At 41.0% G+C, this 26,777-nt stretch overlaps 1 protein-coding gene across 3 annotated transcripts in view; it reads left to right on the plus strand.

Moving 5' to 3' along the window:
- The window catches only part of AP3B1 (adaptor related protein complex 3 subunit beta 1), a 306,280-nt gene that overhangs the window by 161,995 nt on the left and 117,508 nt on the right, over nt 1-26,777 (plus strand). For all 3 annotated transcript variants that reach the window (XR_008597515.1, XM_054986527.1, XM_054986528.1), the window contains exons 19-20: nt 1,469-1,619; nt 5,094-5,262. Coding sequence is in view for 2 of the 3 variants with exons in the window: in XM_054986527.1 (XP_054842502.1) it covers nt 1,469-1,619; nt 5,094-5,262 (320 nt within the window). In the remaining variant the exon portion in view is untranslated. The remainder of the gene's footprint in view (nt 1-1,468; nt 1,620-5,093; nt 5,263-26,777) is intronic.

Consider the following 26,777-nt stretch of genomic DNA (forward strand, 5'->3'; position numbering starts at 1 on the left):
TCAAAATATTTAGGATCTGCTGTTCCTCTTGTTCTTATATTTTATACATTACTTAAGTAGCGTCTTTGTTGTTAGCACCATTTCCACATAGCAGGGGCTTCATGCAGCTGTAACTTTTTTGAGACCTCACCATCTTAGCTTGGAATGTTCTCCATGCCAGTGATCTGTTGGAGGGTCATCCAGGAAGGAGCATACCAGTAATATGCTGTGCAATTTTGTTTTGTTTTTATTGCAGTAACTCCTTTGGTAATGTAGAAAGCAGTCTTGATCAAAATGGCAGAGTCCAGTAGCACCTTTAAGACTAACCAACTTTATTGTAGCATAAGCTGTGGCTCTCGAAAGCTTATGCTACAATAAAGTTGGTTGGTCTTAAAGGTGCTACTGGACTCTTTGCTATTTTGCTGCTGCAGACTAGCACGGCTAACTCCTCTGGATCTTTGATCAAAATGCAAAGTAAATATTTATTCAAAATTAAACAGGAATATTATGCTCTTAGGATTGCAGGTCTTGTTTAAAATATTCTTAATGCTTTGTATGTTTCTGTGTGAATGTACATGAATGACTGTATATGTTTGAGAGTTTATCATTTATCTGGCATCAGATTACTATTCTTACTGATACCTTTATTTTAGTTATATGTATTAGACTAACAAGAAGGCATGTTTCTTGTGGAATAAGTCATTTGTAGAATACATTACTTTAGTGTATTTTACCAAATATTTTTTCTGTCACAGAGCTAAAATTTAATCTTCCTATTTAAAATATGTAGCTTCTAAAACCTTAACAATTAAGTCTTTCCTTGACTGTTTATTTTGCTAGTGTTGTCAGTCTGGGCTTTTAAATCCAGCATTGGAATGTAGTGAATCATCTTTGTATGTACACAATGAACAACCAAGTAAATGTAGACATACATGCGTGTAAATACATTAAAGATATATTTTGAAATCCCACAGGGTTACTTCTCTGAAAATTGACAATGTAAGAAGAGAAGAATTGCTAAAGATTAAGGGTTATAATTCAAAGCAATGGACTGAAACTGGGAAAGTGTAACTTCAAGTTAGATATTAGAAACACTTTCCAGCTGATTAGAAAATGAATAACTTGTTTAAATTCCAGATTAAATTGTCATCTCTAGATGTGTGTTCAAGAATAGATTAAATAGTTAAATATTGAAGATGATACTGTGGTAGAGCAGAACAGAAGAGCTAGAGGACATAGGAGGTCAGGTCTAATTTGCTTTTTTTCTTTGTATGAAACTAGCTAAATAAGTACTCAAGATATTAACAAATGCATTGTTGTACAGTATGGAAAAAGCATTACAATGTCCAGTTTCAGTTCATAGAAGGTGTTGGAATATCAAGTTACTTAAGTAGTATTATGATAAAGTTACTAAGTGTTAGTTAGACTCATTTAATATAAGGTACAGTTGTGTCAGTCACAAATATTTGTTCTGTTTTTTGCATTCTAGCGAGTGACTCTGATAGCGTACCAGAAAAAAAGGAAGTAGGAGAAAGCAGCGATGTGGAAAGCAGTGGGACGACTTCTAGTGAAGATGAGAGAGATAGACAATCCAAGCCCAAAAAACAGGCTGCTAGACAAGGGGCTACGGTTACAAAGAGGTATCTATGTAGCTTCATTATAACAGATAGCAGATCTGAATGCTGAAAATATAAACCTGCTATTTCTTTATGATGACAGACATATAGAATAATATTTGTATTCCTCATTTATGTGAAATGCTACCCTTTCCCAGATTATATACAGTATGAGGATGTTGAGCAAGTCTATTTGATTTAACGTTTGTTGAGTAAATTTTAGGTGGCCAGCAGTGTATATCAGCATAACCTTGAGAGGCTGAACAGTTATCATGCCGCTTACATTTAATTACCTTATACAGCAATTTTGCTGAGGGTTAAAATGAAATCTGTCTATATTCTGCCATTATGAAACAAAGGCAATTGATTTTCCCCTAATAATGTTACATTAAAAGGATTATGATCCAGTTATTGGAGGCAAGGGCTGTGAAGGAAGATGGTCAGAAGCTGCTTTAAGCATTAGGACTTCTTAAGATTGCCTATTAGCAACAGAGTTAGCATGTATTAAAATATCATTAAAATTTTAAGTAATTGGGGCTAATACCCTGGATTGTCTGAATCTGTTTCTTCCACTTCTCTCAGCAAGTGGCCTCTGCAGACACGATCGCCCTTTTACTCTACAGCCTGCTGCCAGCTGACTTGATGAGTTTGCAGCTCAGCTCAGTCGTGGCTGACAGCGCTGATTGGGGCTCAGTACGCACTCTGCTCCTTTTATTACAGACAGTAATTAAAGCAGCTCGCCCTGCCACTTCCATAACAAACACAGCATAATGCCCTAATTATGACTTTATTAATTTAAGTCAGGATTTAATGATTTTAAAAGTGATTTATATTGTTTTTCCTGTTCAGAACAAATGAAATCTGTAGGTTAAATTAATACAGGCTTTTCATCATTGCAAAGTTAAAAAGCTAGTTACCAGTAAATTTTTTCATTAGATTAACATCTGAAACTTTAAGCAGTAAGGTAAACAATGATTACATATCTCAACTCAATAATGAAATAAGTTTACCCTACAAAAGCGTATCTTTAAATTGTGAAATTTTGTTTATTGAAAGCAGTTTTCTTTCACTGAAGGAATTCTGAATTTTCAGTACATATTTTCTGGAATTGATACTGCTGTTTGGCACTCATTCCTGAGGAGAAATTAGAGATAAATTTGGGGGGGGGGGTGCAAAGAGGCATTTCTAATAATGTATATGGAAATGTGTTTGGCTATAAATAGATTATCATTTTTTTCTAATTGTTAATTGTTTATTAGCATTCTCATATGAAGTTGTTCCTTGCCTAATAATAATATTAACAGTATAATAGTATTCTTGGAAATACTAATATCATTAGAGTACTCAGTTTCTTGAGAAACTTAGCAAAAGTATCTAGACTCATGACTAAAGATCTTTTTTGCCTGATAATTTACTTTTTAGTATTATTGTGGACATGCTTTTGTCCAGTCACTGTACTGAATGTTACAGTTGTATTTTAGCAATGGAAAAATTCAATGCAATTAAGATGTAACAGACCTTATCAATGGTTTTCAAACTTTAGCAACCAGAAACCCAAGTTTATCATTAACCTCCAGACCTTTGCCTTCTCTTTCATAAGCATCTGTAAGATATACAGTCTGTGACTGAGTTCTCAAGCTCTAGCAATTGGGAATGATCGCTTTTAACATTGCATATATCCAAGACCTTGCCTCCTCCCTCATGCTCACTACTCACTGGCCACTCCCTTTAAAATGGGTGGCAAGTCATACATTTCTCATAAAAAATCACTGTCCTCTAGTATCCTCAAAGCAATAAATTGAGAATCTGATCAGCTACACTTTAAAAGGAAGCTTAAGTAAAATGTTTTTATTTGTACATGGCCTGCAAGGTAAGCTCTCAGAGGGTAACTGATTCTGTAAGGCCACAACTCAAAAAGTCCCGACCCAAGGTCTAATCAGTCTCACCCCTTGATTGGAAAGGTTATTGCCCCAGAAGCAGCAAAGACAGGAGCCAACTAAACAGGAGGTGGGAAGGGACCTGGAAAAACATATCACAGGAGTTGTGTGGTTGTGCTCTTTCATTTGGGCTATGAGAAATGCTTCAAATTGTAAGGCAAAGAGTACAATCCACTATCTGGTAAATTTCAGATAGGGTATAACACATGGTTATGTTTCAGATATTCTAAACAAATCATCCAATGTATTATGGGCTTGTGTGCTGTGCTACTTCACGCACACATCCATTGCCCTTGATTTGGACCTCACAGCAAACTATCATTACAGTAAGTCATGATGTGCAAGAGAGAGATGGTGCATAAAGAGGGAAGGGGAGAGAGTGTTTCATCGACTTTCATGGACCATGGACCACAAACTTTTCATGGACCAGCCCAGTTCGCGGACAGGATTGTCGGTTCATAGTCTGTCAATTCCGGCAGCCCTGGCTCCACCTCTTCACACCCAGAGAGCCCAAACTCACAGAGAATCTTCAGCAGCCTCTCCTCCAGCCACCCTCCAAGTTTGGTCAAGATTGCATTTCGGATGTCCGAGTTACAGACCCCCAAAGTGGCCACCCCCAAGAAACTTCCAGTAAATACTAGGAATCACAAATGCCAATTAACTTGCATTGCCTAGCAGCACCAAAAAGTGGCAATGAGGCAAAATCAATGAGAAAAGGGTGGGGGAAGAACCCCCTCACTCACCACATAGACACCTTCCCAGCTGTTGCCCATGGAGAGGAATGGGAGCTCTCTGCTTGGCAGGCAGAGCTGCCTATTAAGGTTTTGAGGGCTAAGATTGGCTGCAGAATGTACACCCCTCCGTTGTAGAATGGGAGCTCTCTGCTTGGCAGGCAGAGCTCCCTATCAAGGTTTTGAGGGCTAAGATTGGCTGCAGAAAGTACACCCCTCCATTGTAGAGTGGAAGCTCTCTGCTTGGCTGGCAGAACTGCCTATCAAGGTTTTAGGTCTGCAAAAGGTCTGCAGACATCCCCTCCATTGCCTAGGGAATTAATAGATCGGAGACAGGATGTCTGGACTCACAGACCAATGGACCAGCCCAAACAGACCAAAATTCGTGAAAATGTGAGTCCCATGAACCACGTGTTTGCGAACCACGAACCAGGCTGGAACATGTCCAAATTAGGTCCATTTTCTGGATCGTGCCCACCTCTACTGGCTACACTATTTACTGTCTTGTGAGTTGTAAACAAATCCTCAAAGATACCAGTTTTTGAAAATAATTACTGTGCTATATAGCACTCTTCTAGACAGATTAGTGTCCCACTCGGTGTTATTATTATCCCCACAATACAGTTGGAAAGTTGGGTCTGAGAGGAGTGGCTTACCTAAGACCACCGGCTGAGTTCATAGATTCAAACCAGCAGAGTGCTGATTTGCAACCCAGCTACTTAACCACTTTGCCACAGAAAATGCCAAGGGGATTTGCTGCCTATCATTCAGTTTCTTTTATAGATCAAACACTTTCCGATGAAACCTAATAGTGGACTTTTTATGTTTAGTGACTCTGAAGACACAGAAGAAAGCAAACAAAAGGCTAAAAAAGTACTCATTTCTTCAGACTCAGAATCTAGCTCAACTGAGGAAAGTTCTTCGGATTCCAGCTCACAAACGGACTCTGAAAGCGATTCTGAATTAAGAAAATCAGCAAATGCTGCTCTTCCTTCCAAGGTATGTCCTCTTGTATTACATATGTATGCTTCTTCATTATGCTTTTAAATTGCCTTTATGATGTGTGGAAGAATGACTTCTCAGATAATGTATCCTGGTGATCTAAATCCTTTATTTTTTATTGGAAATCCTTTGTAAAACATTTATTGGAGTTAATGAGAATTAATATGCTGTTACTTTGTAATTCTGGAAAAAGATTATTTATAGACAACAATCAACCACTCTGAAATACATTAATGGAATGGGTCCCAATTTCAGTTATGTAAAATGTGTGTTGTAAATAGCAAGAAATTATAGAAACTTCTTTCACTGGGTATGAATTAAAAAATGTGAGGCATTAAGGTGTTCTAATTCTGATTAATGCTCATTTGGTGGTGTCCTGTTGAACTGTGTGTCCATACAACTATTGACATGTATGGTTGTGGTTTTAGATTGCTATCATTCTTGAATTTATATTTGGTTAGACCTGTTGGGAGTCATAGTTCCCAATGCAACTTGATAACACATAGGTCCGTGATAGTTAAACTGTAATATTCCTGCAAATTCACTCTTAAGTTTTTGGTTTACTTTCACTTGTACTAACATGATTTGCAAATTGTTGTGATCTCTGCAAATGTATTTAAATATAAACAGCATATTAAGCTTTCTGTCATCAGTGGTGAAGCAGGGCTTTGAAGACGGAAATAACACTTGCTGTTGGGCAAATGAAGAGACAACGGGGCATAAATCTAGAACTGTTTGGAAGGGAGGGAACTGTGAAAGGTTATTAATGCCTACTGTAATAAATAAAATAAATAGAAGTACTCATGTGACATGTACTGCTGCCCATTCTCATCTGTTTTAAATATCATTCATATTCATATAGTCATTTTTGACAGAAAAATAAAAGCTGGAAGAGTCAGGACTCCAGTGTTTATGGTTCCTGTGCTGTTGCACATGGGAACTGTAGTTGTGCAAGCCAGCTATGGAAAAAATCTAGAGCTCATTGGAGTGCAAGGTGCTCTCAACCTCCCCTCTAAAGTTTTTTTCTGCCTTTGTGTTACATGAAGACGAGAGAAGTGCACCTCATCTCTCAAGTTTTCTCTCTATTGCCATGAAGAGAAGATGCACCAGAATTCAGCTCACAGGAACAGTGTATGACTGCTTATGAGATTTCTGAATTCATCCTTATAGGAAAGGTGTGAGGCTTTGAATTTCTTTCCCTTCACCATTATGGCTCAAAAACCTTTATTGGATCTGCCCTGAGCCTCCTGGTGCGGGGAGGACAGAATATAAATCGAACAAAATAAAATAAAAATAAATAAATTAAGAATAGTCATGGTATAGGCAAAAACGGGAGTCTAGATATCACAAACAGTGCATACTTTTCTTGGGCAGCTACCAGATTTCTGCCCATTAAACTGTTTATACCCAAGGATAGAAATGAAGCTTCTCTTTGAGACATAGATCTAACACTTTTGGGCACTCCCAGCCTCCAAATCCAGAATTTTCTTCCGTCAAACCAACCGTCTTGATCAGCATCAGTTCTACTGGGTTCGAGATCTGAACCCAAATGTGCAACTTTGGATCCAATGAATAAGAACTGTTTCATTAACTTAGGAAAGGGGGCTGCTCCCATTTCATAAGGACATAAGGATCCTGCTGGATTTGACCAGTGGTCAACCAGTTTCCTTGGAGGGTCAACTAACAGGGCAAAGAGGCCAGATCTCTCCCTGATGTTGCCTCCTAGCGCTGGGTTTCAGAGGTTTACTTCTGATTCTGAATGTTGAAGTTCCTTTATCTCACCATGGCTAGCAGACATTGATGGACCTGTTCTCCTTGGATCTATCTAACCCCCTTTCAAACTCACCTATTCTCATGGCCATCACTATATCCACTAGCAGCAAATTCCATGATTTAATTACTTGTTAAATAAAGAATTATTTCATTTTGTCTGTCATGTACCAATTGCCCATCAACTTCACTGGGCATCCTGGAGTTCTCGTATTATAGGAGAGGGAAAACAACTCCCTGTATCCACTTCCTACATCCCGTGCATAATTTTTACAAGCCTCTATTGTGCCTCCCCATAGCCATCTTTTTTTTTCTAAACTAAAAAGTTCTTTTGACATTCCCTTGTCCTTAAACAGCAGAAATGGCACCAAATGCATTTTTAAAGATCAGATGAAATCAGGGTTTGAAAATTTCTGAGGCAATCTCTGAGTTAAAATCAGTACATGCACAGACTTTAGTTCTTATGTTCTTCACAGATACTTAAATGCTTATGTTTGAGGCTTTTGTTCTCTTGGTTTTACCAAACACTCTATTATTGAGTTACCTTCAATTTCTGTTCCGCCCTCCCCAAACTGGCAGGCTCAGGGCGGATTACATTCTATACTTTCTTTTAGTATTCTGTTTTAGATTTAGGAATGCTGGTACCTACTTTCTAGTACCCCCTTCTCTCCAAACACCAGTACTTTCCTTCAGTTGTTAACTGAATGAAGGTCTCCGCTGAATCTGAAAGTCTCCACAGGCAGTTTCCAACCACATCTGACCAGGGATCTCTTTACTCTTCAGAGCTGCCTCCCTGTTTGACTGGGTAGAGAAAATCTTCTCTCCTTAGAAGATCTATCCCCTTTTCTTTGGCCTTTTTGAGCGTCTGCACCTACTTCCCAAATTTCCTTGCCAACTTTTCCCCAGTTCTCCTGTCTGTGTTAAAACTGTTCTCCCTTAGGACTCCATCTCCCAACTCTTCACAATTAAATTCCTCAGCTAGGACTGAAGACAGACCCTCCTCTTTCCAGCTCAGGCTAACCAATCAGATCCTTTGAAGTAGCCTATCACTTAAAGCTCCTTGATTCTGTGAGGGATTAACCCTTAACAGTCCTGCAGCTGTGTGTATACAGCTCTCCTGATTATTGACACACACAGACACACAGCAGGCAAACAGAGGTAGTTTCAAGACATCCAAGTTCTTTCACATACAGTTCCAGGGTTCAGGCACAAGTTAGGCAATACTTACAGCGTCAAGCCAAAGGGATGTTCCAGAATAAGGTTTCCCAGGTACAGGCCAAGCTCGGAGATGAGGAAATCCGTTCCAAATGCAAGCAGCAAGGTCAGTAGTTAGCAGATGCATTGCTTCCACTCATCCACTCCCTTCTCTGCTGTTTTTAAGCCTCACGCTGCTCAGCCACCTGTGCTGCATCATGCACCTGCCAGCTGCCTCAGTCCTGTTCCTGAAAGAACTTATCATCACTGTTGATGCTAGGCTGGTGTTGTGCTGCTAGCCGGGCACTGCACCTTCTGACTTGAAGGTCTCTCCTTGCCTTTCTTCAGTGGTGTTTCTGAGTCTCTGGCGATAAGAGGGGAGAGCTGGCCAGTGTCTGGTTTTCTGTTGCTGGCCCAGGGCTGGGAAGCTGAGGAGCTGATGTGCTGAGACCTGGCTGTGGATTTATGTCTGACCCCTCAGAGACTGCCTCCTCCAGCAGTGCCTCTGCCAATGGTCATGGGTCTTGGTCAGGTTCACTGGCTGCCTCTTCCTCAGAGGAGTCCTCTACATCTCTTTCCTCTGCTGGGCTTGGCTGGTCCACTTGGCTGGTGCCATGGCTCAGTGATACAACATCTGCTTTATATGCAGAAGATCCAGGTTCACTCCCTGGGATCTCTGTCTAAAATAATCATGTAGATGTGAAAAAACATGTTCCTGAGATCTGGAGATACACTGCCATGGTTCAAGGCGTGAATAGGATCCAAGGACTATAGTCCTCTCCTGGACCTGGCCTTGTAGTTTTCACAGGTGTCAGATTCCACTTCTCCCAGGGAGGAGGGGGAACTGTTAGAGGAACCTTTGATATCATGCATTCTCCATTTTCCATGGGAGGTTCTTCCTAAGATCTTCCACCAAGCACTCCAGATCCTTGAGATTACCAAGAACAAAAGAGAAGCAGGCTCAAATAGAGCATTGCAGGACAACAGTCCAAATGCATTCCAGGGATAGAGGGTGGTTCTCCATACCTATCTGTGTTTGGCAAGGTAGTCAAGACCGAATGAGAGGTGCTGGCTATCTCACTTGTATTCTTTAATACCAGAAGTGATGGAGCTTCTAGATCTCAGGGCAATCCACCTAGGTTTGCTACCCTCCCAGGATCCTTTGGAGTGGTAAGACATCCCAATTTACACAGACAACTAAAGGTCAACAGGCAGCTGTTGGACAAGACAGAACAGATGCTGAATCCCGAAGTCTTCCAGTTCAGTCTACAGGCAGTTCAGAACTGCAAGAATGTATCTGTTTGCATAAGTGATGATCCACCAAGTACCATACCATTTCTTCTTTTTTAAAAAGTATTTTATTAAAACAGAAAATAGTATTGGACTGTTGAGAAAATATCAGAAGCAGAATATATAACAGAAACATTAGAAAGTAAACATAATATCGAAAACAATATATAACAAAGAATCTCTGTTTGCAATGTACAGTGCTCCTATTCAGATTATTAACAGCTCCGAGAGTATTAGTACAAGTTATGGTGGTCCTTGTAACTCATTGGTTATACCATCTTTCCATACCTAGCCAATCGGGTCTTAACAGCAAGTTCCAGAGAACTGCTTTTATGGCATCTACAAATGGTTGTAAGCATGACCCCATATAAACTGGAGAAAATCGAAACTTGTACACACACAACAAATCTTTTTAATAGGAGTGATTTTTGGACTCTTTATCCCACAAAGGAAAGAAAAGTTTTCAGTTAGTGGAAAATTTCAAAGTTTCTTATTTTCAAACATCCCAAAACTATTGGGAGTCCGACTCATGGCCTCTACTATTGCAGTGGTTCATTTTGCATGACTCAGAATATGGCCTCTATACAATTGGTTTGCAAGGTGCTTCCAACCGATAACAGACAAAATCTAATTTTAGAAGGCTATATAATTTACTGTCAAATGATAAACATTGGATGCATGCTGTTGGAAGCTAAGTGTGGCCAAGCCAAATACTGAAGGTTGTATTTTATGGCCAGTTAAAAGCATAATACTTGCTGCTGTGATTGGCAAGAACTGCATAAAATCAATCTGACTTGAAATTTTTTGCTTTACTTCAAATTCCACAGGAGGCAAATTCTAGTGGAGTGCCCATGTTAGTCTGTTACAGGGAAAATAAAAGCAGAATCCTGTGGCAAATTAAAGAGCAACCACATTTATTGTAGCATAAGCTTTTTTAGGCTTGAGTCTGCTTTGTCAGATACAGAATTTGCTGCAGTGGGCACAAGCTGCATACTACAATAATTTAGTAAATCTTTTATATGCCATGGGACTCTTCTTCTGAAATTACTGTGGGAAATGTAATAGCTCAAGTGGTAAGAACAGTAGAAAGAACTTAGCATTCTGTGGGCAATTCCACAGCTGTTTTAAGCTGTAAAACCATTGGTTGGTTTAGCCAAGTATTGTCTAGTCTGACAGGTGCCTCTCCAAATTTGAGATCCAAGGTTGGAATCTAGGATCTGGTAAATATGGAGCATTTTAACTTTATTCTCTTAGCAAAAGGGCAAACCTCTGTTATAAACTCACAGGTTTAATAGAATACTTGGAGATATGAGGGAAGGTTACCATGTAGAATGTTTTTTTAAAAGCCTTCCATTTCTTTTGTGGTTTATTCAAATAAGAAATGTTGCTTTAGAGCAACAATTGCAAACTGTGTCACAGGTTCTCTCATGAATACCATTTTGGAGTTCTTGTTAGATGCACTCAATAGATTGCTAAAAAGAAATATGTAACTATGATGCAGTGTCCATGACATAATATTCTATAACTATCTTGAGGCATTATTCATTTTATAAAACGTCATAATCTTTCAGTTTAAAATTGATCACCAGGATCCAAAGTCATTAGTATTCCAAAACCCACCTTGAAATTTGGCATTTGGCCTCATTCAGAAACTTCTAGAGCAGAGTCACAACCATTCCCTTGATGACGTTTCTTTAAAATATATGGTTCAAGACTATTCAGTATAGCTCCTTTGGATCAGCAGAAATATGAAAGTTGAGGGAGGGGGGGGGATTTTTTCCAGAAAATTCCTTTAAGTTTCTCCTTACCTCCATTAGATATACACTTTATGAAATAATCTTTCTTAGGTTTATGAATGAAATGCTTTTCCATCCAAGCTTTTAAAATACTGTTGTTAGCCCACAAAAGAGTTTCAAATAATTTTGTAATAACTATGTAAGGGAATATTGTATAGCAAAAATGGGGACAAACAAATGTGCATCCTCTTACATGAATATGGTTGCTTTACATTTATTGAGTAAATTTATTTCCTGCCTCTTTAGAGACCTGCTTGAGATGGTTCACAAGATAAAAGTGGTAAACAACAAAATCATAAAAATAACAAAAGCATAACATTTATCAGAATTAAATCAGCAATACAACAAGCGAAGAGCCCAGTGTGAACATAAAAACACAATTTAAAATTAGCATAAAAAGACAGTTTTAGAAGGCAACATAAAATAGTGTCTATAAAACAGTCCCCAGACTAGAGGCAGGGCATAAAAACAAAAGCTAAATAGATGAATAAACTTTCAGTTAGAAGTACTGTCTCTGGTTGCCATTCACTTGACCTTTGTAGACTTAGGAGGAAGAAGATCTTAGATAGTGGGCTGGACTGTTTGGGAGTTAGGCATGCATAGGTTTCATTCCATAACAGTTTTACAAAACAGGTAAACTTAACAGTTTACTTGCGGTGGAGTAGTATTTTAGGAGAGCCAATGAATCAGTATGCAATACTGATTATGCAATCAGAATGTTGAAAAGTATCTTCTGAAATGTTTCAATGAATCTGACCTTGGTTGTTGTGTGGCTTGAGGGGACTGAACATGTCAAATCAGTATTTTCCAAGCAAAAAAACCTTTTGAGAGAAAGTGTTCTGTAGTGGTTAAAGTGTCAGACTAGAATCTGAAACACCCAGGTTTGAATCTCTACTCCACCATGGAAGCTCGCTAGGTGACCTTGGGCCAGTCACACAGCCTGATATACCTTGCAGGATTCTTGTGAGGATAAAATGGAGAAGAGAACAAGCTGCTTTGGCTTCCTGTGGGAGAGAAAGACAAGGTGTAAATTAAAAATAAATGTGTCTTTAATGTTTGTATGTCGTGTTATCCCATAAAGAGATAACAACTGTTACAATTTTCAGTCCTTGGTGTACCAGAAATGACAATGTATGCCTATACACTGAATATTAGTGTGGTATTCAGTGTAAATGATAAAATCCCTTTTTAAAAGACTAGAATGGTAGTTCAGTAATGTAATTTAAAAGATCCTCAATTTTTGAAAGAAAATCAGAGTTAACCATATTCTAGCGATTTGAAAGGCAAGTTGCTGCTTTTTCTCTGTAACTTAGTGTTCTGTCAAAAATATATTTTCTCATTTGTGCAGGTATCCTTTCAAGAGAGGTGTCCATATGGAAAATTTTCTGGTTTACAAAAACTAATATTGATTTAAACTTATAAAATTAAAAAGATAGTGTACATCAGAAAAATTTGTGAAATATCCCTTGATCATTATCATAGTTGTGGTGCCTCAAACATATTAGAAATAAGACTTTTAAATGGTTATTGTGTGTAACTAAAACACAGCAAGTAATCCCTTGCAGAAATAGCAGGGCAGTTTGAAATAACAAAATACTTTGAGATTTTGTGATACATAATCACATACTGTTAAAAATGAAATGCAAATTTGAGTACAATGCATATGTAAGTAAGAGCCTCTACAGTGGGATTTTAAAATCAGTTACAATTGGCCGCCTATACAAGCATAATATAGTCACTCAGCTGTTAAAAACCTGATCCACTATTTAAAAAAAATATAAAAACAAATTGTCTGTCTTTCTGCCTGATCTCTTTTCAAGTGCTAACACAATGGAAACAGTAGGTGATCAGTCAGTGCATTTGGTTTGTCAATGATGGTTTTGTATAAATATGGGAAGGGTAAGAAACGGAATTCACACAGTAAAATATGATTTCATCTGCCTCTTCTCTGCAGTTCCATGGCTCATGCTGCGGTGTGAAATTCTCATTTTACACACTTTGCAGGCGGAGCACATGAATTATGCATTGAGCAAGAGAAATCTCCTGCTTCAAGTCCTATATGCATTTACCCAGGTTCTGTCTCTATTATCAAGATGAATTGCAAATGGAGAAATGTTTGATGGGATATGGCTTAACTTCTTTGTTTAGCATTCAGCTTTGGAGCAGGATTATAATTTTAAGAAAACAGACAAAATATTCAGTTCTTGAGATCTGTTTCATTAAACCATCTGTAAATTTACAGCATCAATATCTGTAGGTTTGTATTTTTTCTTAATCTTAGATTCACTAGGTGACCTTGGGCAAATCTGTAATGTTGCAACTTGCAACTATAGTTCATGTTTGTAGAATAGAAAATAGTGTCTTATTGTACAGAGCAGTATTGAATAAAAATGTAAAGCATTTTGTGTACAGAAAACAGAGAAATAATAACAGTAATGTCTGTCACTCAGGAAATGGATTTTAGTATAATGTATCTATGCTGTTAAATTAACATTATTGATACAGTTTCCTCTAAGAAGGTATGCTATTTCTGCTGCTGTTCTTGCCTTCCTTTCCTTTTGCTGCTCCCACTTCCTCTTTGGTAGCTTCTGCCACTGATTCTTTTCTTGTCCTCTGTCATCTTTTCATTTTAGGCATACTAATGTTCATTCCACTCCCAACATTTGATCAGTTTCCTATTACCCTTTAAGGTCCAAGAGCCTACATGAGGAATTCCAGGTCATCGCTGTGGTCACAGTGCAGTCCCACATGGAAACTGTGCCTGTGCAGGCCTGCTATGGAAGAAAGTTCTAGAGCTCTGAAGAGCACTTTAGGTGCTCCCACCACCACCACCACCTTCCATGCACCAGTTTTCTTGCCTTTTTCAGCATGCCAAGGGGAGCAGGGAGCGCTTTCCCTCAGTTCTCTCTCTGCCACCCAGAGAATAGAAGTCTCTTAGGAGCTCTCCTCCATTACTTACCTCAGAACTTTTTGGAGTCCTCTTCATATTCTGGAGGGACTCTTCTTCTTGGTATTCTTCCTGAAAAAAAGGGGGGAAGGACAAGATTACTGAAGAGGAAGGAGATTCAGAGAAAGATGAAGCAACTGTTTCTTTCTCTTCATGGCATTTTCAATTGCGTTATCTTCTGCCTTTTGGTTCCTTTCCATCAGGTGTGTTGAGATCTTTTCTTTGTTTGAAATAATATGGCTACTAAGGCACTTTTTAAATAGTGCTGTGAATGTGTGGTGGGAATGGCAGAAACCGATGGTCATGCCCTCTGCCTCATGTGTCGCAGGGAAGAACATGGCATAGCTAGATGTTCCATTTGCTGCCCATTTACCCATAAGGCTAGACACGATAGAGCCTCTAGGCTTAAGGCTACCTTCTGGGAAAAGGCCTTAGAGGCTCCTTCAAAGGAACAGATTGGACCCTCTACCCCAGCATGTTTAGATTCTGACCAAGCATGTGCAGTGTTGGTTCTACCAGAAACTTCTTCAGATCTGACAGCTCTGTCAGTTCCAAAGGCTCTCTCAGCTCTGAATTGGTTGCGAAAAAGGCTAACTGAAAGTAGAAGCATTTAGAACTGAGGGCTATGCTACAGTGTCAAATTGAAGCATTCCTCTTAAGTCCCCACACAAGAGAAGGCCTCAGCTACCTCTCCAGTTCCACAAATACCATCTCTCCATTGATGTCCTGAAACAGCTTAGCATTCCTCTGCATCCATTTTGGAGGGGAATATTATGCAGAGTGCTAGCCCACAACAGGGATCTGACTGAGCTGGTTCTTTGCCTCTATGTTTTCCAAGATAGCATTGTGGTCTGCTATCTGCTGTTAGAGGGGTTCCAAGGTCCTCCAGTTCCATAGGTCCATACTCACTATATATCCATGAATGCAGAGGGGCTTTATCCCTTCCTATGACTACAGAGATCACCATACAGTGTTATAAGGGCATTTATGGAGGAATGAGCCAGCCTAGAGACTTACTAGGTCCTACTCTGCATTTCAAGGGCAGTAGAAATGCTTATTCAACTCCAGGCCACCCAGTTCCATCTGAGGTTGAGCTATTGGTTCCATCTGACCATTCCAATTCTAAGGTGGATTGCCTGCAGACCCATTCAGTTGTTCAATCTGGTTAAAGGTTAGATTTCTTTTCCTGTCTTCACTAGAACTCCCTATTAGATCACCTACCAGTTCCTTCTGCAATGCTGCAGAAAGAGGTTGAGAGTTTGATTTTAAAAGGTGCTGTTAAAGAGGTAGCTTAGAATTTTTATTATTCTTATTTTTTAGTGAATAAAAAGAGCAGGGGGGAAAGACCTATTTTGGCTCTCAGAGAGTTAAATACTTATATGTTAAAAGGTTTCACATGGTTTCTATTACAGGTGTTGCACTCCTTCTAAGAAGAGATACAAGATTTGCCACCATAGACTTACTGGATGCATATTTCTGTGTTTCCATACATGCTGTCCATAGACTATACCTTAGCTGCCAGTGTGGAGAACTATTATTTCAATACACATCCCTCCCTTTTGGGTTGGCTACAACCGCTAACATGTTCACAAAGGTTTGCAGTAGTTGTGGCCTACTTCAGATGGTGAGGATGTGAGATTTATTCATATCTAGTAGTAGCATGTACAAGAGATGAGTTACTTTTGCATCTCCAAACCTGTTTGACCTATGTCCAAACATCAATTGGGGAAAAGTCCAACTTACAGCTGGTCCAGAGAACACTCTTTTATAGGGACTATATTCAGGTCAGAATTTTTCTACCCAAAGGCACAGTCTTGTGCATTCAGGATTTAGTATGTTCTTTTCTCCATCAATATTTTCAGAGGGCCATACATGTTTAGAGATTACTGAGCCTTATGGCTTTAACCAAACTGTGAATCCTGTTAGCAAAACTACACATGAGAACCTTGCAGAACTAATTCATCCAAATGTTTTACCCTCTCAGATACAGCCAGTTAAAAAAATTATCCATTCCACAAGCTGTCTTAGACTACCTCGGGTGGTGTTTATACAGACATCTTATGGCAGGGATGAGTTTTGGGGTTCAGGTTCCTGACATAACAGTGACCATGGATGCCTCTCTTTACAGCAAAAGTGTACACTACAGGCCTCAGGTGGTGAGAAGTATATGGTCTCCCAAGGAGAAACAATTGCACATCAGTCTACTAGAACTAAGGGCTGTCTACCTGACTGGGTGTTTCAACCTGGCTTAACAGGGAAATCAGTTCAGATAGAAATAGACAACAAAACCCATTATGTTCTATGTGAAGAAACGGTGGCATGGGCTCTCGGGCACAGTGCAGGATGGCCATGGAAGTAAAGAACATTGTAATCATCAAGGCTATGCACTTTCCAGTTCCATTAAACAACATTGTCAACTTGCAAAGTCGAACTCAGGTTGTGCCCCACAACTGGGATCTGGACAGTGCTGAGTTGCACAGTTTTTCACATTGGGCAATTCCTGGAAAGCGATCCGTTCACTACTCTGAACAATGGCAAAGGCTCACAGTTTTGCTCCTGGGGAGGAGAGACCCTCTATCTCTAGGAAACACATTCTCAATTCTGTGGCATAAGAAGTTCACCTAAGCATTTCCTCTGCTGCCCCTGATTCCAAGTGTACTCAACAAAATGGCGTCCTAATGCAGGGCCAGATCTACAGGGGGCAGGGGGTCGACAAAGGGGGGGCCAGGCGTGGCTGCTGGCCGGAAGCGCGCATCACGGAGCTGGCAGTGGCAGTGCTGGAAGCTGAGTGGGAGGACTGGGAAGCCTCCCACATGCTGCCCCAGCCACCTGCTGCACCGACAGCCACACCTGGCCTGCAGTAGCAGCGTGGAGCAACTGAGCAGGCAGCCTCCCACTCAGTTGCCCGGCGTTGCCGCCGCCGCCAACACCAACAGATTCCCAGCCGGGCGCAGAAGCTGCGGGCCAGGCATGGCAGGTGGCTGGGGCGGTGCGCGGGGAAACTGAGCAGGCGGGCTGGGAGGCCAACTGCACGCCGCCCCAGCTGCCTGCCGCGCCAATGGGCCGGCTGGCTCGCAGCGGCGTGCCCTGCATGATGGCGTCACTTGTAGTGATGTCATTATGCAGTCTGGGTACGTGTGTGCTCAGGGGGGTAGCAACAGCCCTGGAGCTGCCCTGGGTGCCAGCAATCCTCTCTACGGCCCTGTCCTAATGGGCTATCACCATTGTGGTGGTTCCCTTTTGGCCCCATCAACATTGGTTTCCAACTTTGTTGAAGTTAGCAAAGAGAGTTTTCTATTGTTCCCAGGGTCTCCCCAACTCTTTACTCAGGGTGTCCACCTACATCCCAACATTCCATCGTTCCAGTTGTCAGTGTGGCTGGTTAGACCTTAGTCTTTTCCAGCAAAATAAGTGAGGTCATTTCCGGTGCTAGAAAACTTTAATAACAACAACATTCAATATGTATATACTGCCCTCATCTGGTCCTCATCAGGCTCCTGTCTCTTCCCTTTGAACCTCTGGCCACGTACTCACTATACTTACTATCTTGGAAGACAGCATTTCTAGTTTCTGTCACTTCAGCCAGGAGGGTTACTGGAGTTAGGTGCTCTTAGAAGTGACCCTCCTTTTCTTAAGGTGTACAGTTCCAAGATTGTTCTCCATCCTTGCCTCTCCTTTATTCCTAAAGTTGTTTCCAAGTTCATTTGGTTCAAGATATTATATTACCGACTTTTTTCAAACACCGCAGGAAAAGAAAGAGAGCTTTATACACTTAAGATGTTCATAGAATCATTTTGCGCAAACGCAAGGACAGGTCGAAGTATGTGGACAAGCCTTGGCACAAGTCTTGCTCTCAAGCTGGTCATTTGGATTCGTCCCAACCATTGGACTCAATGGTGAAGATGCTGCTTCCTCCTGTGGTGAGCAGGAGGTCAAGCTCTGCTTCCCCAGGATTGGGGGAAGAGGTATAGGTGGAAGCTACCTATCCTCAGGAATCATGTTCATGCTGTTCCAGGCAGGCAAAATGCCTGTACCGTATGCCTCTGTGGTACCCCCACTACTCACTGTCTAATTGAGCTCATGACCGGGGTGAGTTCTACCTGACCTACCTGTATTCGGCTCTGACTCCAATTCAGTCAGATCTGAAGAAGAGGGGCCAGTCCCTGGATATCCCTCCTCCTCATCCCAATGCTTCTGGGCATGGATCCAAGTCGGAATCGGATGTGGAGCTGGTTAGTCCCAAACACAGTTCAAGTTTCACCTCTGATCCTTCACCTGAAGAAGTTGTGGGTGACTCTGAACATAATTCTTCGAACATTATTACAAGCTGTATGCTGAACATATGCTCCGTATGGCAGAGTCACTCAGTAGAGACATTTCTGTGTCGTAGCAGAAGCCAAGGGACAGTATTCTACAGTATATATATTCTGACACTCCTAATGTTGTAGCTTTCCGTATGATTGAAGGATTTGTAGAAATCAAAGAGAATCTGTGTCAGAAGTTGGCATCTATTCCAGCAACCACCAAAAACATGGAAGTGCTTTAAGAGATGAAGCAAGATCGTTGCCCTTATCTGTTTTTTCATTCTCCTGCTTCATCTTTTATTGTGGAGGAGTTACAGGCCAGACATCAGCAAGGCAGTCTTTCCACTCCTGTGGATAGTGAGGGAAAGAAGTTGGATGCCGTGGGGGGAAAATGTATTCCGTTTCTGCCCTGAACATCAAGGGGACTAATATCAACTGTATTCAAACGACCGTCGTTTCTTTCCAACCTGGTGACTTGAAATAGAACAAACAATGGGAGTTTTATTTATCAAATATAATATGAGCCTTTGAAAAAGCCTTGAGTGAAACGGGAGGAAAATATGCTAGCAAAGCCCGTCAGGCTCTGCTATTGAATAAAGTTTATCTACATGTACATTTTGGACTGGGTCATCTCTGGAGGTCCTAGTTCCATTCAGTTGAGTTCCTGAAAAAGACCAAAATGGAAAGATTCAAACAATAGAACGCTGATATATTCAATATGAATTACCTTGTGGTTTTCCTTGGAAGCTCTACACTGGTTGGACTTCTGTACAAACCAATGATATTGTATATAGATGGGATATTTTTGTATATTGTGATGTAGTATTTATGGCACATTATAGTTATTGAACATTTATTGATTAACATTATGCACTTGAGCACTGTGCACTTTATATTTAAAATACAGTAAAATTATTCTTATTTAGAGAAGGAGAATTAATTGTGATTTCTCTAGTGTATACCTGCAGTTGTTTCTTTGCAAGTCTTCACCACCTGGAGGTTGGCAACCCTCCTTGGCCCCCTCCTGGGCCTCTCAACAGGCCAGTGAAAGAGAAAAGGCTCAAGGGCCTGCATGACAGAATGTCAGCAAAGGCAGGCCTAGCCACCTCCCATGTCTCAAAGAGCACAAAACTGCAGCCTAGACTTTCCAAACTCCCAGGCCTTGGCCCCCTCCTGGGCCTCTCAGCAGACTAGTGAAAGAGAAAAGACCCAAGGGCCTGGACCCGTCAGGCAAGAATGCCTGAAAAAATTTCTGCTGGTGGGATGTCAGCAAAGGCAGGCCTAACCACCTCCCAGACCTCGGAGTGCACAAGCCTGTGGCCTAGATTTGCCCAGCTCCCAGGTCTCGGCCTACTCCTGGGCCTCTCAACAGACTAGTGAAAGAGAGAAGGTCCAGGGTCTGGATCTGTCAGGCAAGAATGCCTGAAGTGAGTTGCTGTAACGTTGTGGTTAAGTGACTGGACCACGAATCAGCATCCTGCTGGTTCAGGTCCCATAATTGCTTGAGCTCGGTAGCTGACATTGGGTAAATCAGTCTCTTTTTTTTTTTTTTTGAAAAATTTTTTATTGGGTTAGAATCCATTATTTTTACATTACATTCAATTATCCCCAGTTTTTCATTTCTAACCCCCTCCCTTTCCCCCCCTTTTATTGACTTCCAACAGCTTTCCAACCCCTTGTCCCTTTTCCCTTACTTCTATTTGATTCCTCTATCTAAAACAAATATATATTCTCCTTTATTCTAAGCAGTACATCCTTAACTATTTTTAATATTCTATACCCAAACTGTAAGTCCTTATTTCCATCTTGGATAAACAATTTATCCCAATTTCTATAATTCAAATATTTCTATAAACCATAAACCATGTAAATCATACATTCATTTAAGTCAAACAATTTAACTTATACTCCATATATTGCTGTCTTCTTATAATAATTCAATATAATTCAATATAACTCTCATCATATAGTCAATCAATTTGACTCATCTTTATCCTTAGACATTCAGTTTGGTGCATTATACAGATCTTACCAAAGAAAGAAAATATTATTGGTTACTCAATCCTTATATTTAATCCTTATAGTTAATTATTTTCTATCAATGTTCTATTTGTTAACCTTCATATATCTATATATATATCCATCTATTAATCTAACTGCTTATAGATTCGCTTTTATCTCATCTCCCCCCCGGTAGAGTCACCCTCCTCTGCACTTTATTATACATCAGTAGTTCTCAAACTGCCACAGTTTTCCTCCCACCTCCCATTTCTTCTCCAAATATTGTTTCAGCTTCTCCCAATCTGTGTTAAACTGCCCTGAGTCCAGATTTCTCAGTTTTCTTGTCATCTTGTCCATTTCAGCCATATACAGCAATTTATAAATCCAATCTTCAGTGGTTGGCACTTCTTGTACTTTCCATTTTTGCGCATACAAAAGTCTAGCCGCTGCCGTCATATAAAATATCAATGTCCTATGATGGGCTGGAATTCCCTCCATTCCCAAGTTTAGTAGCAGGAGTTCTGGGTTCTTATTAATTTGAAATTGTAAAATTTCAATCATTTCCCTTATTATTTCCCCCCAGTACTGCCTAGCTACCTCACACGACCACCACATATGATAGAGGGAGCCCTCATGCTTCCTACATTTCCAGCATTTATTAGACATGTTCAAATTCCCTAGCGCAATCTTCTTTGGTGTCATGTACCAACGATAAATCATTTTGTAAATGTTCTCTTTAATGCTAGTACATGTCGTTGTCTTCATTGTAGTCTTCCACAAGTATTCCCATGCCTCCATTGTTATTTCTTTGTTAAAATTTATAGCCCATTTCACCATTTGTGTTTTAACTGTCTCATCCTCAGTATACCATTTCAACAGTACTTGATATACCTTAGATATTCTTTTCTTATCTTCTTTAAGAAGGGTCTGCTCTAGTTCCGAATTCTCTATTCGTATACCTCCCTTTACAGAGTCCGAATTATATAAGTCTCTGATCTGTCTATACTGGAACCAATCGTAATGAGGTGATAGTTCCTCTTGCGTCTTTATTCTGAGTTTAGATAGTTCAATTCTAGTTATTTCTTTATAAGTTAAACATTGTTGTTCATTATCAACAGCTCTCGGGTCTATCACCTCATATGGAACTACCCACAAAGGAGTTCCTTCTTGTAGATAAATTCTGTACTTCTTCCAGATTGTATATAGACTTCTGCGTATAAAATGATGCAGGAACATCGAGTTGACCTTTACTTTGTCGTGCCATAAGTATGCGTGCCATCCAAATATTTTTTTGTATCCCTCTAGGGCTAATAATTTCTTGTTCTTTAATGTCATCCACTCTTTCAGCCACACTAGGCAGATTGCATCGTGATAGAGTCTCAGATTGGGCAGTTGCATTCCGCCTCTTTCCTTTGCATCTTGTAAAACTTTCATTTTCACTCGAGGCTTCTTGCCTGCCCATACAAAATCTGATAATTTCCTCTGCCATTTTTCAAATTGTTTAGAGTCTCTGATGATTGGTATTGTCTGTAGCAAAAACATTACTCTTGGTAACACATTCATCTTAACTGCTGCAATCCTACCCAACCATGACAGATTCAGCCTATTCCATTTAATCAAGTCTCTCTCTATCTGAATCCATAGTTTTTCATAATTGTTTTTAAATAAGTCTATGTTCTTTGCAGTCAGTTCAATTCCCAAATATTTCACCTTGCTTGTTACTTCACAGTCCGTTATTTCCATTAACAATTGTTGTTTCTGCTTAGTCATGTTTTTACATAGTATCTTTGATTTCTTTTTGTTAATATAGAAACCTGCCAAGTCTCCAAACTCCTTAATCCTATCAATCACTTTTGGCATGTTCACCAGTGGGTCCTCTACAATTAACATTATATCATCCGCAAATGCTCTGACCTTGTATGAATAGTCCTTAATTTTTATTCCTCGAATTTCCTCGTCTTGTCGTATTTGTATCATCAGGATCTCCAATACTAAAATGAACAACAGTGGAGACAACGGGCAACCTTGTCTTGTTCCTTTACTAATAGTCAATTTCTTAGTCAATTCATCATTCACCACAATTGCTGCAGTCTGGTCTCTGTAAATTTCCTTAATTGCTCTGATGAATCTTTCTCCCAGTTGTAGCTTTTCCATAGTGGCAAACATAAAATCCCAGTTTAAATTGTCAAACGCCTTTTCAGCATCAACAAAGAAGAAACCAACCTCTTTGTCGCAACGCTTATCATAATATTCAATAGCATTAATCACTGTCCTTAAATTGTCTCTGATTTGTCTGTCTGGCAAAAAACCTGCTTGTTCCTCCTCTATAATTTCCGAGAGCCACCCCTTCAGTCTCTCCGCCAGTATCTTCGCAAAGATTTTATAGTCATTATTAAGTAACGATATCGGTCTGTAATTTTTTACATTAGTCAAGTCTTGGCCCTCTTTTGGGATCAGTGATATGTTCGCTTCACTCCAGGTGTCTGGAATCCTTTGATCCCTTAAAACTCCATTGATCACCTCTTTTAGGAATGGTGCCAGTTCATTGGCCATTGTCTTATAAAATTTAGCCGTAAGTCCATCTGGCCCTGGCGCCTTTCCTAGATTTGCAGATTGTATTGCCTTACTTATTTCCTCGTCCGTTACTTCACTGTTCAATTTATTTCTCCAAGCTTCCGAGATTTCTGGAAGTTTCGTTTTCTCCAGATATGACGCTATTGATTCTTTATTTACTTCTTTCTTATTGTACAGCTTAGCGTAGAATTTATAAAAGGCTCTACTAATGGTAGTCTGTTCCAAATACGTTTTGTTGTCTTCACAAATTTTGTTTATTATTTTCTTTTCCCTTCTCTTCTTCAATTGCCATGCCAGGTACTTCCCAGGTTTATTTGCACCTTCAAATGCTTTCTGATTCAGTCTTTTAAGGTTCCACTCCAATTCTTTATTACTCATTGCTGTTAACTGTTCTTGAAGTATTTTAATTTCCTGATATAATTTCTTTTTCCCTGGTCTCTTTTTTAGCTGTATTTCTTTGGCTTTTATTTTCTCCTCAATCTCTTGTCTTTTTTCCTCTTTTTTCTTTCTTGCTCTACCATTTAAGTCCATTAGTATGCCCCTTATAACCGCCTTATAAGCATCCCAAACTTTGTCAGTTGGTACTTCTTTGTTCACATTATACTGTATGAAGAACTTTGTCTCTCTGGGTAAATCAGTCTCAATTATCCAACAGTTCTGGGGGAATAATGATAATTCTGACCTTATCACAGCGGCAGCCCCTGACCTGGCAAGCCAGATCTCATTTTATTTATTTGTTTGTTTTGATTTCTATTCCGCCCTCCCCACATTAGCAGGCTCAGGGTGGATTACATTTATGCACATTAAAAATGTTCAGTTAAAAACACAATAAATACAATATAAATATTTAAAATACAAATATAGCACAGCACTAAATTAATTCAGTTAAACCATTTCCACTGTCACTAAAGTTTCTTTGGAGTAAGATGTTTTGATAGGGAGGGCTCCATTCTACCCTATTTGGCTGGCAGGGGCCTGACTCAACATCAACCATATGCCTGGTGGAACAGCTCCGTCTTACAGGCCCGGTGGAACGATAACAGATCTTGCTGGGCCCTGGTCTCATTAGACAGAGCATTCCACCAGGTTGGAGCCAGGACCGAAAAGGCCCTGGCTCTGGTTGATGCTAGCTGGGCCTCCCTGGGGCCAGGGACCGTTAATAGTTGTTCTTCACTAGATCGAAGCGTCCTCTGGGGCACATATGGAGAGAGGCGGTCCCGAAGATACGCAGGTCCCAATCCGCATAGGGCTTTATAGGTTAATACCAAAACCTTGAATTTGATTCAGTACTCCACTGGTAACCAATGCAGCTGGTGCAGTACCAGAGTAATATATGCACTTCTCGGCACTCCAGTGATGACACACACTGCTGCATTTTGGATCAGTTGCAACCGCTAGATCAGATTCAAAGGAAGCCCTGCGTAGAGCACGTTACAGTAGTCTAGCCTAGAGGTGACCATTGCCTAGATCACTGTAGTTAAGTTATGGGTCGAGAGATTTATTTATTGATTGATTTGATTTGATTTGATTTATACTCCACCCTCCCCACAGATGGGCTCAGGGCTGCTAACAACACTCAAAAAATACAATAAAAGTCACAAAAACATAAAATCAATAATAATTTTTAAAAAGTCATTAAAATAGTCCAGGAGCAGGCTATTTTAACCAATATTGGGAGTCTGTATACGGGCATAGCAGATGGCCGAGGGCAGCCCCAGAAAAAGTGGTGGTCTTAGATGGAAGGAGGATACCCGCTGGCACTCAGCCAAAGGCCCAGTGGAACATCTCCATTTTACAGGCCCTGTGGAACTGTAACAGTGCCCGCAGAGCCCAGATCTCCAGTGGGAGATCATTCCACCAGGCCAGGGCCAGGGCAGAAAAAGCCCTGGCCCCGGTTGAGGCCAGATGGATGTCCTTCAGGCCAGGGACCACCAGGAGTTGCTTGTCTGCAGAGCGCAATACCCTGCAGGGGACGTAATGGAAGAGGCGGTCCTGTAGGTATGCAGGTCCCAGTCCGTAAAAGGTTTTAAACACCAAGCTTAACACCTTGAACTGGATCCGGAACTCCACTGGGAGCCAGTGCAGCTGGCACAGCACAGGATGAATGTGCACTTGGATTGGCGTTCCAGTAAGAATGCGTGCCGCTGCATTCTGGACCAGCTGTAACTTCTGGGTCAGGCCCAAGGGCAGCCTAGCGTAGAGTGAGTTGCAGTAGTCTAGCCTGGAGGTGACCGTTGCATGGATTACTGTGGCCAGGTCCCGAGGCGAAAGATAGGGCGCCAGTTGCCTGGCCTGTTGAAGATGAAAAAAGGCAGACCTGGCAACGGTCGTGACCTGTGCCTCCATTGAAAGTGTGGCATCCAAGGTCACACCCAGGCTCCTCACTGTCAGCGAAGGTTTCAATTGTACCCCGTCGAGGGCTGGGAGCCGGGTCCCCAGCTTGATTGCCCCACGACCCAGACACAGAACCTCCGTCTTCAGGGGATTCAATTTCAAGCGACTCTGATGTAACCATACCGTCACAGCCTGAAGACTCTTGGCCAAGGAATCCAGAACAAGATCAGACTGGCCGTCCATCAGCAGATAGAGCTGAGTGTCATCCACATACTGGTGACAACCCAGCCCAAAGCTGTAGGCTAACCTGTTAAATAGCATCAGGGAAAGAATTGCCCCGAGGGATGCCACATACCAAAGAATGGTGAGCGGACATCTGTTCCCTGAGTGCCACCCTCTGTCCCCGATTGCGAAGGAAGGAGTTCATCCATTGCAGGGCTGTTCCCCAAGTCCCCACATTGGCAAGGCGTTGGGTCAGAAGATTAAGATCGGCCGTGTCAAATGCTGCTGTAAGATCTAAATGTATCAGCAGTGCTGACCCGCTCCAGTCCAGGTGTCACCGCAGATCATCTTTGAGGGCGACCAAAGCCGTCTCTCTACCATGGCCAGGCCTGAAGCTGGACTGGAATGGATCCAGGATAGAGGCGTCATCCAGGTATACCAGCAGTTGTTCCGCTACCGCCCTCTCAATTACCTTACCCAGGAACGGAAGATTTGAAACTGGGCGGTAATTGGCTGGATCAACAGGATCCCGTTATGGTTTCTTTAATAAGGGCCGCACCATTGCCTCCTTCAGTGAGTCTGGAAAAAATCTAGAACTCAGAGAAAGATTAATGATGTCAGCTAATGGTGCCTGAATCCCATCACCACCAGTTTTCAACAGCCATGATGGGCACAGGTCCAGTGGACAAGCTTCCTAGTCTGTCATAGATGGAAAAAGGAAGACCTGGCAACCACAGAGACCTGAGCCTCCATATTCCAGGAGGCATCCAGGATCACTCCAGGCTCCTGACTCTTGGGGCTGGTACAAGTACTGCCCCATTGAGGGCAGGAAGCTGGGTCCCAAATCCACTTGTCCGCGACTCAAGTACAGGATCTCTGACTTCGTGGGATTTAATTTCAGCCGACTCTGCCTCAACCATCCAGCCATGGCTTCAAAAGCCCACTCCAGGACATCTGGGGCTGTGCCAGGCCGGCCATCCATCAACAGATATAATTGGGTGTCATCAGCATACTGGTGACACCCAAGATCAAAGCTTCTCACCAGCTGGTCGAGGGAGCACATATAGATGTTAAAAAATA

Source organism: Eublepharis macularius, chromosome 8 (genome assembly GCF_028583425.1).
Source record: "Eublepharis macularius isolate TG4126 chromosome 8, MPM_Emac_v1.0, whole genome shotgun sequence".
In the NCBI taxonomy this organism is placed as follows: Eukaryota; Metazoa; Chordata; class Lepidosauria; order Squamata; family Eublepharidae; genus Eublepharis; species Eublepharis macularius.